Source organism: Phaenicophaeus curvirostris, chromosome 1 (genome assembly GCF_032191515.1).
Source record: "Phaenicophaeus curvirostris isolate KB17595 chromosome 1, BPBGC_Pcur_1.0, whole genome shotgun sequence".
NCBI classification, from domain to species: Eukaryota; Metazoa; Chordata; class Aves; order Cuculiformes; family Cuculidae; genus Phaenicophaeus; species Phaenicophaeus curvirostris.
The window spans coordinates 41,717,507-41,727,682 of record NC_091392.1 but is presented as its reverse complement, the minus strand read 5'-3'; the positions used below and the strand labels follow the sequence as shown (position 1 = coordinate 41,727,682).

General features: G+C 45.9%; 1 protein-coding gene across 1 annotated transcript; it reads right to left on the bottom strand.

Annotated features, from left to right (window-relative positions):
- On the bottom strand, nucleotides 1-9,143 carry LOC138719257 (cytochrome P450 2D17-like). The gene is made up of 9 exons (XM_069854353.1): nucleotides 8,748-9,143; nucleotides 6,888-7,059; nucleotides 6,001-6,153; nucleotides 5,195-5,355; nucleotides 4,893-5,066; nucleotides 3,553-3,694; nucleotides 2,780-2,967; nucleotides 1,678-1,819; nucleotides 1-1,548 (listed from the first exon to the last, which is right to left on the bottom strand). Exons 1-9 carry the CDS (start codon nucleotides 8,958-8,960, stop codon nucleotides 1,370-1,372), a joined length of 1,524 nt encoding a protein of 507 aa, XP_069710454.1. The 5' UTR covers nucleotides 8,961-9,143; the 3' UTR covers nucleotides 1-1,369.
- Between the last annotated feature and the right edge of the window lie 1,033 nt (nucleotides 9,144-10,176).

Here is a 10,176-nt window from a genome sequence, read left to right as displayed (position 1 = left end):
GATTCTCCATATCACTTTTAATCTTTCAGATTTTTTTGCAGTTGAAAAGCATAAATGTGCAATTGCTGCTGAAGTAAAAATCATAACAAGGGATTAATAAGTATTTGCATAATTCACTTGCATAGCTTTCATAGCTTCAAAAATCACTATTAGAAAACCAGATGTGAATGTGTGCACCCACGCTCAGTTTCAGAGATGTTAGTTTTAGTAGTGATGATATGTAGAAGCTTGTTAATGCTATGGTCTTTATGCTATGTGGCTAAAAGCTAGTTACTACTAATCTATACATCAGCATATCTTAATAAGTTGCAAATGTCAGGAAGATTGCAGGCAGAAAGAGAACGTTGGCAGTGAAACCAGCATTTGTGCAGCTCCAAACAGCGAATGCCATCCCTTTGTGAGTTCCAAACCTGCCCAAGAGTTGACTTGATGTAAAGCTGAAAAAAAATGTTTTTGGATCCCTGTTAAAAATATTCACCATAACTTCTGGATTTCACAAATGACCTGCTTCTGTGACTGAAACAACGTACAGATTCTTGGTGTACTCCTTGATATTTACTCCTGCTTGAGGCACAGAGTAACATAAGGGTTGTCAGGCATTTCTCTGGATTAAAATTTACGTTCTTTGTGGCTATAATTTAAAGTAATGCAATGTGTGTGCAATAGGAGTATGCAATAAATAGGAAGGGAAGAAGGGGATGTGTGTTTAATTTTTCAGGAGCGCTGCCCTGAAATGTTCCCCTGTTGTTGGAGCTGCAGCTCTCTCCCTGCCCACCAAGAGCTCAAGCCAAGTCAGCTGATGTGCCATGGATTGTTTTTGCAGGAACCAAGCCAGAGCTGGACTGCCCCGAGCACCAGGCAGAGGCACACGCTGCTGTGGGACGGCGCTGCAGCGGAGGCAGAGTGACTGGGCATGCAGAAGGGCTAACAGGGAAGGGAGCGGGCCAGGAGTACTTACAGGTTTTTCCAAGTTTTTTTTTTTTGCTCCTAGACTAGACAGGACTCCAGGGCTGTCTTTCATCCAGGACAGTTTTGTATTTCTGTAAACTAATTCATGGCTCATAATTCATTCAGTAGCCGTGTGCTCAGTGGACTGCTCTGCGACCGATGAGAGCCCAAAGTACAGCAGAGCTGCCTAATTAGGTCTTGCAAACTTGAGCATCATTTGTAACCTGCTAGGTCTGTCTGATTCAAGGTCTAGGACTGGAATTAAGCTAAACTGTCTGTTGGGCCAAATCCTTACTGGAGACACCTGCACCGACTTGAGAGGTCTTGAGTTGAACCTGGCAGGATCCTGTCTAGACCTGCAACATGCCTGACAGAGTTTGCGTTGGCGGTGGCCTCTGGGAGAAAGGAGAGTGGTGTGCGCTTATCTCGGGACAGCTCGCAGCTGGTATGGGTATGGGGAGTTTAAGAAGGAAAAGCAACTATCCTTCCGTGGCCGGGGCTGGTCCTCAGGGAGCAAAAAGGTGAATTTCTGCATGAGAGTGGTAAAGAAAATGAAGAGCTCCATCCTGGCCAGCTGTTCTCCCAGGCAGACACGGCGACCTGCAAGAGATGAGAAGAATGTGCCTGTGAAAAAAGGACACTAAAGCAAGTTGGAATCGCTGCGGGAGGAGCGGATCACCCCTCCTGCTGTGCCTCTGGCTTGCAGTTGGATCCTCTGCTCAGATTTACCTGCTGAGAAAGGCAGGAAGGCCTCTGGTTTCACAAACTGCCCGTTCGCATCCAGGAAGTGCTCAGGGTAAAACTCATTTGGCTTCTCCCAGAATGCCTCATCCTTCAGCACAGAAGACAAGTTTGTGATGACTCCTGTCCCCTGCACTCCTCAACAAGAAGAAACAAGTTATGTGAGAACAGCAGCATTGTCTTGGCACAACGGATCAGTGCTTGTCCCTCTTCCGTCCATATCTCCTGTCTCATAGCAAGCATTGTTTCGTGCTTCAGAATAAGGCATCAATTTCCTCTTCTGTATATTATTTAAAACAGAGGAAAAGCAGGGCTCTTTTCCAATGACATGTGGGGCCTGCCCCATGTTCTGAAGCATCTGAACTTCTGCAGTTTGTATCCTTACAAAGGCCATTGCATCCAAATGCCATTTCATGGTTACACAGTGGAAACAGTCTCTGCTTCTCAGATCCTCCTCTACTTGTTTTATAGCTGGAGAGAAAAAGCTGACTGACAGACTTCAAAGCCCAACTTTTGCAGAGGCCATGGGGAACTGCAAAGGTTTTCTGTTTCACATGTCAATGTTCTAAACTGAAAGAGCTATCACAAGGCTAAAAAAAAAACCCCTTGCATTGCTTTGCATGCATTGCTTGCATTTGCATTGCTACCAGTGCTGCCATGGGAGCAGCCTGTCACAGTAGCCTTGGATTGAATGCCAGGGGCATTTGAATAGCTTCAGAGATTAGAGCTCTACCTAGGAGAGTCAGTCAGCTGGTGTTGTGTGCTCTCCTGTGCCTCCAGGGAGCCCGTTAGGCTCCGTTTCTTTCTCCTTTCGGCACAGGTAGGGCAGTGGATGACATAGCTCATTGAGAGGAAAGCAAACATTTGCACTGAGCTGCAGCTGCAGTTGGGTTCCTGTATAACCAGCACAAACCTGGAGCACAAACGTAATCATTCGCCTGGTCTTAGCATTTTAAAATATTCTACTGAAATGCTCGCCAGTGACTGTGGTCTGGGGCTCCAGCTGCAGAGTTGTGTGGGGTCACTCACACCCCAGGCCTGGTGTCTGCTCAGGGAGAGGATGCTGCATTGCCCATCTGGCCATTGTCACCTTTGGAATGAAGAAGCCTTGCACCTCAGTGTCCCGGTATGTCATGTGAGGTAGTCCAATAGGAACGACATCCCCGCAGCGTTGCACCTCGTGGATCACAGCATTCGTGTAGGGCATGCTCACTTGGTCCTCCATGGTGGGTGATCTCTCTCTGCCAATCACCTTGTCAATCTCTGCATGGACCTTACCTGGAAGCAGCACAACTAAGGAATTAGTGCACACCTAGGTAAGCAGGAGTTGCTACAAGCCGTACAAAAGCTGGTGCATGGTAGACACTGGGTGAGAGCAGGACAAGCAGAGAAAGGAACAGAAACTAGAAGGGGATGCATTTGTTTTCAGTTGCTCACAGCCATCTGTTTAACTATTCTTTGTGCCCAGTGTCTTTAAGAAAAGTCTTGTCAATTCACATGCTACCTTACCCCTCCTCTAAGCAGCTGGAAAGGGTACCTGGGCATGTAGCATTAGAGAATTAAACCAGATTAGGATTTACTCCAAATATAGGAAGGTGGGTACTCTGGCCACTGGAATTCTCCAAGCAGCCTTCAAAATGAAGGAGAGAGCAAACTTGCCCTTCCCACTCCACTCATTTCCTCAGGGCTTCCCTCCTGACACCGAGCCCTGTCACAACAGCTACATCTGGGAGTTCTGCTAGACCAACAATCATCAAAGCTGTTCCTCTTTGCAGAATCCCCAAACCAAGGAGAGAAGATTCTCCTTGAAGAAAATGAGGGTTGAAGGGAACACAACACACCTCTGCCTGTCCTCTCACTTACTCTGTATTTCTGGGTGGAGAAGCATGTACAGAAGTGCCCATCGGAGAGTGGTGGAGGTGGTCTCAGAACCAGCTATAAACAAGTCTGCAGTCACCAGACGAAGGTTGTTGTAGTTGAAACCATTCTCTTCAGCCTCCTTACCCTGAGGAGAGAAAACAAGGGGGTGATTTAGCTGGGGTACTTGCTAAGCAAGAAGACTGTTGTTGCAGAGAAGTACTGAGAAGCACTAGGTATGTTTTTGCTGACCAAGTTCACTGGAGAGCAGAGGACAACACAGGCAATGGTCTGTTCATGGCTGACGTACTTTGGTAACCCTGTTACCTCCCATATTTGAAGGTCATCAGCCACCTCTCATGACCTGCAAGATGAACACTACACCTGCCTTCAGGACAGAAGCGAATACCTTGTGCTCTCAACTCAATCAGACAGCAGGCCCCTTCCACTTGCCAAAACATCCTCCCCTAGAGGAGAAGGACCACAGTTACTCAGGTTTGATGGGATCATAAGCTCCATGCAGTAGAGAGGAGACTGCATTGATGTGGCAAATGCAGAATTAACCGTATTTTGAGGGGGTTATCTATAGCTGTGCGCTACAGATTTTCACTGCTCCCGCCCTGCTGTTTTCTTACAAAAAAACAAGCAAACAAAAAAAAATCAGGGTATCATTGCTGCCTATTAGGTCTGCAACACCAATTTCAGCAAAACTGGTCTCTTATCCAAATGCTAATTGAGCTCAAATTTGTTAGCACATGAGATATGACAAGCTCTCTGCATGAGCTCATCTGCTTGTCTGTTCTAATCCTCTTTATACTTCCCTTTCCTGGGACTAGCTTCGGTTAAGTTATTCTGTATATTTTGATGCTGTTGTAATAAGGATAGCAATTAATAAGGCATTTAAGACTCAACTGTTATTCCAATAAAAGATCTCTGGCATGGGAGCTATGAGGCTGACATGGTACCTTTGATTTTTATGCTGACTTCATGTCTGACTGAGTCAAAGAAAAGACTCCTTTTAATTTCAGTGAAGTTCAGATTTGGGCCTTCAACTGATCTGTCCGGAACTAGTTCTTAGACAGCAACTCAAGGACACACATCCCAGAGCAGATGCCGTCTTTCCAAGTCAGAACTTGGTTTAAAGGCAGGCTACGGACTTTGCAATGATACCAAAAAGGCAGAATGTTGCTGCAGTTTAGCATCTCAAGATACAATGTGGAATGAAAAAGTAGGAAATTAGTAAGAGGTTTTATACAGCTTTATGATGAAGGTCAGTTTCTGTGAAAAAGCTTAAACAGGCAGAGAAATAGCCCCTGAACACTGATGTTCTGCTGGCGTCACCCTACCTTCTCCATTTCCTTTAAAAACGCATCAGTGAAATCACGGATGTGAGCAGGGTCCCAGGTCTCCATGTGCTTTTTTATGAGCACATCTATGAAGTCCATTAACCCCTTTTGCCCTTGAAAGACTTTCTGTGGCAGTCCTGGGATGCGTGACAGAATGGGCACCACATTAAGGAGCTGGGATGTCAGAACCAGAGAGAGAGAGAGAAGATATTACATGATGCAAAAAGAAAAATAATGAAAACACAATGCTCTCAAGCAACAGAAGGCAGCTTCTTACAGAACAAATTACGCTCTTGATTTACCTGAGGCAGGAATCCAGATTCTTCTTTCATGGAGTCTTGAAACAGTTTTAACAGCTTCTTGAATGTCTCATCCCCATAGCTAAAACGCTCTCCATAGACGGTGGTGCAGATCACGTTGCAGACTGCATTATTTACAGCACAATGTATATCAAAAGGGCGACCTAAAAATGGAAGTGGGGACCAAAGAAGCTGAGCAACACCAAGGTATTGAACCTCAGCTGTCAGCAACAAGAATACACAACGGCATCCTTGAAGCCTTCCAGAGAAAAAGCCCCCAAACCACTCAATGTACAAATGCATTACACTAGGACCTGAAGATCTCATCTCCTACTACTGTTTGGTTGGTATTTGTTTAAAGGAGAAAACTCTGAAGCAAAGCTGAGTTGCAGAGTTGTTCTGTGACTGGATGGACAGATACCACTTTGCTTTGTGTCTGGGATGACACATGATCTGCTGTGCAAACTCCGAGCTGCTCTTTTACTGGATGTGATCAGTACATTGCACTAAAATTCATAAAGCTAATAGTTACTCAGCTCTGGGAATAATTGTATTCCACCTCTTCAAGTCTCTTTATTTCCTATTTGTCTCCTGCTTCAAATGGATTGGTGTTACAGTAGGACCACCAGGCAAAGTAGAAGGGGCTTCAAGGTAGAGCAGGGTCACTATCACATATAGACTAGCAACACTGCATTTACTGAGGAAGAGAGCACTGCAAGCAGCTGAGAGTGGCTGTAGCATTACTTCTCTTTCTGCATCACTGTATTGTCTTTTTCTATGATTACCCCATCTTTCTAGATGTGACAAACCTTCTTCAGCATTCACTGCAGAGCACAGAAATCCCGCTTCCTCCACCACTCGCTCCTCCAAGGATTTCTTTCCCATCCCAAAGCTCCTCAAGGTAGACAACGTGAATTTCCTTAGCTCCTTCCAGGCGCGCCCGTATCTTGCAAAGACAATCCCTGGAATTATGGATAAGCAAGAAATGACAGGAGCACTGACCCATGCATCAAGCAAAGACTGCTAGAGAAAAGCAAATGTGAGCTTGGAGGTGCAGGTCTACATGACCAGATGAAAGAGTCTCATCTTGTACATCTTGTTCATACAGCAGTTCTAAAACCGGACTACTGCTCCTTCTAAGGCACGTGCTTGTCTAGAAGAAGTGGATGGGGGATTCAGTGAGAGCAACCTGTTAAGGATAAAGGAATCACTCTCCCAAACTACTTAGCATTGCTCCCTTAGTTTGTGTAAACTGGGTGGCAGCTTATGCCACCACACAGGAGCTGAGGCTGAGAGATTTGGACTCGATGCAGGATAATATTCTGTCCTGGAAGAAAGTTACCATTTTTGGGCTTTTTTTGGGATGACAATGACAGCCACATAGTGTATGAGCAAAAGCACTAATCACTGGGTGTTGGGAGCTTCCAGCTCCAACACTGGCAGGAAAATTATACCACTGGTAGTGTCCCAACACTGCTGAAAAGGTATGTGCTAGCACCTGGAGCTCTACTACAACCACTAAGGGGAGCCCCCTTTTCATCAAATCTGATTCGGTCACCACCAAAGGGTGACAGACATGTGAGCAGATTGACAAGACATTCTCAAGAAGGTGGCTCCATACTGAGAAAATCTTCCATCTACCCAGTCCTCCAGGTTGCTAGTGCCAGTGGGGATTATCTGTTTCCAAGGGACTTGCCTTCAGACTTGGCTCCGTAGCCCAAATATTCGTACATTGGAAAGTACGGCCGGTCAGCAAAGTCCTCTGATTTGTGGACCAGGGCTTCCTTCACTGTTTTATAGCCATTCAGCACTACCAGGTTGCTCCAGCAGTTCTGGAGGCTGAAGACATTTCCAAACTTCTCACGAAGCTGTCAAGATAAAAAAGTACATCCCTGGAAATGAGCTGAATGTAAGGACAAAAATATCACCGTAGCCTTCCTTAGGGCCTTTACTATTCAGTGATTTTTGAGGTGCTTTTATCAGGAGACCTTCACATTTGTCTTTGCTGTGTGCTCGGAGTGGTGCCAAACAGCAGCTGAAGCAGGGATCCATTCTCTGAGAGTGGAAAGACTTAGAATGCGCCTACCCTGGCCAAACCGTTGCTATGACCATTGTGTAAGTCGTTTGGATTTTGTCTGAGAACATAAGGTCAAGGACCTTTTTGGAGGTTTTTCAAATGCTGCATGCTTGACCAGAAATTATTTCCCAACACTTGTATTTATTTTTTTTTAATCTGAAAGATTAGGCGAGTTTTGAGTTTTGAGTCTGCCTCTGCTAGAAAGAAATATCGATGATAAAGTGATATATCATCTTTTTTCTAATATGTATTTATTCCCAAAGATCCACCCGGAGCCTGGTTCAAAGAAACACAGTAGGAAGAGGCAATTCCACATTGGAGTTTCAGGTCAACTTTCTCCCTGAAAGGAGTGTACACATTTTGGAGGACTGGTAACTGGCACACGGTCTCAATCTGTTGTGATCTGTAAGAAATACAATGCTGACAGCAGGATGGCAGCACAGGTAAAGCCTGTCAGCCACACATTCACCATGAGAGTTTGCTATGGAGCTAGGTCTGCTCCGGGGAGATAAACCCTTTAACTGGACACAGACTCCTAGGAAGGCAGGTTTATTAATTATATTTAATTTTGAACTTCTGGTGGTTCTTTTCTTCCCACCAGTAACTATAAATCATTAAGTGGCGGAAAAATAACTTTTAAAATTGCTATCCTTTATCAGGGGACCAATCGATTTTTACATAAACATGCTTAAATGACAAATCGTGCCTACTTTGGACTTATGAAAAAGCCAGAATAACACTCACACTAGATTTTGATCATTTACCTTAAGTCTTTAACTTCTAAGTTTTCTTCTTTTTGTGCTAAATGAGATGATATTGTTAGAATTGGAGAGAAAAATAAATAAGACTTTTAATCCCACAAGATCTATTCTTATACTTTGGCTTTTATAAAGGCCTAATTTTGAAATTCTGCTGTAATTTTACTGTATTTTGTCTAAAACTTTCAATGTAGATGACAGAATTTTCTGTCGCATTTTTTTTTAGCTTTGTGATCCGCTTGCATTTTTGTGTCTCATTCTGACAAGACTCCCCTGCTAGTCAGCACCACTGAACAAAGTGCTCAGGAGCATGTTGTTGGAAGACAGTGCTGTAGCAGCACCGCCCCACAGACTGTGCTGCTTCCTTGCTTTCTGTCTTCTGATTTTTGTTTGTTAAAAAGCTAAGTGTCTTCATTTCTGCGCTGTAGCGATGCAAGGAATTGAAGTACTTAAGGCTGTATTTGCTGTGGGGTTGGAAAGGGAATTAGCACTTGACTGACACCAGAAAGACATCAGTAAAAGCTATTACTGGTCAAAATTGTGGATAATGTGACCGGGAGGTGATGTGGTTTGAAAATGGCAAGTGACCTCTTTCGTCCTGGACTTTGGAGAGGGCATCACCCTTGAGCTTTGTGCAAGGGCAGGTTGTGCCAGGGCATCCCCACCCCTCCTGGGCTCAGGGTCACTTGCAGGGCTCTTCATCGCGGGGGTCGGCACTCACCTGGTTAAAGGAGAGGAGGGGGTTTTGGAAGTCAACGTACAGCATGGTCCCAACGAACGGCAGCGACACTGGGCCGGGGGGGTAACGGCTCCACTGCCTCCTGCGCTTCATGGCGTCAAGAAGTAAAGTAAAGACCGTAAGGAAAACTCCCAGGACAGAGATGTTGCTCCAGCTGGGTGACAGCTGGGACCCCAGCCACAGAAGCAATGACATTTCTACTCCTTGGTCTTCCTTTGTTGATCCAACACTGTTTCTGCTTCCTTTCGCCTTCTCCTCTCCCTCTCCTTTCCCTTTGCTCTTTCACTCTTTTCTCCAGGCAGCTGCCCCCTCTTTTCCTTGCTTTCTCCTCTTTCCCACACTCTCTTCTGTCTCCCTAGTCCTCTCTCCCGGAAAGAACTGGCCTGGGAATGTGTGATTTGGCTCAAACTCGAAGCTCCTCCTCTGCTCAGCCCAGCCTTGGGGGAGTGGTGATGAGAGTCATGCCTGCTCTTTCTCCTCCTCCAAAGCCAAAGCTCAGAGGCTGCATTATCCCTGGTGGCAGCTTCTGGGGTGATGCCCTCTGTGAGGTCCAGATGTTTGGGTGCCCTCTCCCACAGCCGAGGTGGGATCACAGCTCACAACAAGCAATCCAGTCTTGCTGAGTTGCCGTGGGGCAATTTTGAGTTTGTTTGTATCTGTATCGCCTTCTTGTTTGCACAGACAAGTCAAAGGAGGAGCAGCTCCGAAACAAGAATGTCAGGGTTTCTGTTTGTAGGACTCAGTATTTGTTCCATCGGAGCTTGAGAAAGTGCAAGTCATAGAATCATAGAATAATTTGAATTGGAAGGGACCTTTAAGACCATACAGTTCCACCCCCTGCCCTGGGCAGGGACATCTCCCACCAGACCAGGCTGCCCCAGGCCCCATCCAACCTGGCCCTGAACACCCCCAGGGATGGGGCAGCCACAGCTTCCCTGGGCAACCTGTGCCAGTGCCTCACCACCCTCATAGTGAAGAAATTCCTCCTTATGTCTAGCCTAAACCTGCCCCTCTCCAGTTTATACCCATTGCCCCTAGTTCTATCACTACAAGCCTTTGTAAAAAGTCCCTTTCCAGCTTTCTTGTAGCCCCTTTCTGGTACTGGAAGTTCGCTATAAGGTCTCCTTGGAGCCTTCTCTTCTCCGGGCTGAACAAGCCCAACTATCTCAGCCTGTCCTCATATGGGAGATGCTCCAGCCCTCTGAGCATCCGTGTAGCGCTCCTCTGGACCCATTCTAACAGCTCCATGTCCTTCTTATGTTGAGGATTCCAGAACTGGACACAATACTCCAGATGAGGTCTCACAAGAGAGGAATAGGTGGGCAGAATCCCCTCCCTCTCCCTGCTGGCCACACTTCTTTTGATGCAGCCCAGGATACGGTTGGCTTTCTGGGCTGTGAACACACATTGC

Bases quoted from the DNA above. Each gene is read 5' to 3' on its own strand.
- LOC138719257 (XM_069854353.1), bottom strand. From the start codon at position 8,960: ATGTCATTGCTTCTGTGGCTGGGGTCCCAGCTGTCACCCAGCTGGAGC. The intron at 5,356-6,000 runs GTTTGTCACATC...TTCCATTTTTAG, and splicing joins TGCAGTGAATGCTGAAGAAG to GTCGCCCTTTTGATATACAT. The intron at 1,820-2,779 runs GTGACAATGGCC...TGAGGAGTGCAG, and splicing joins AAGGCTTCTTCATTCCAAAG to GGGACAGGAGTCATCACAAA.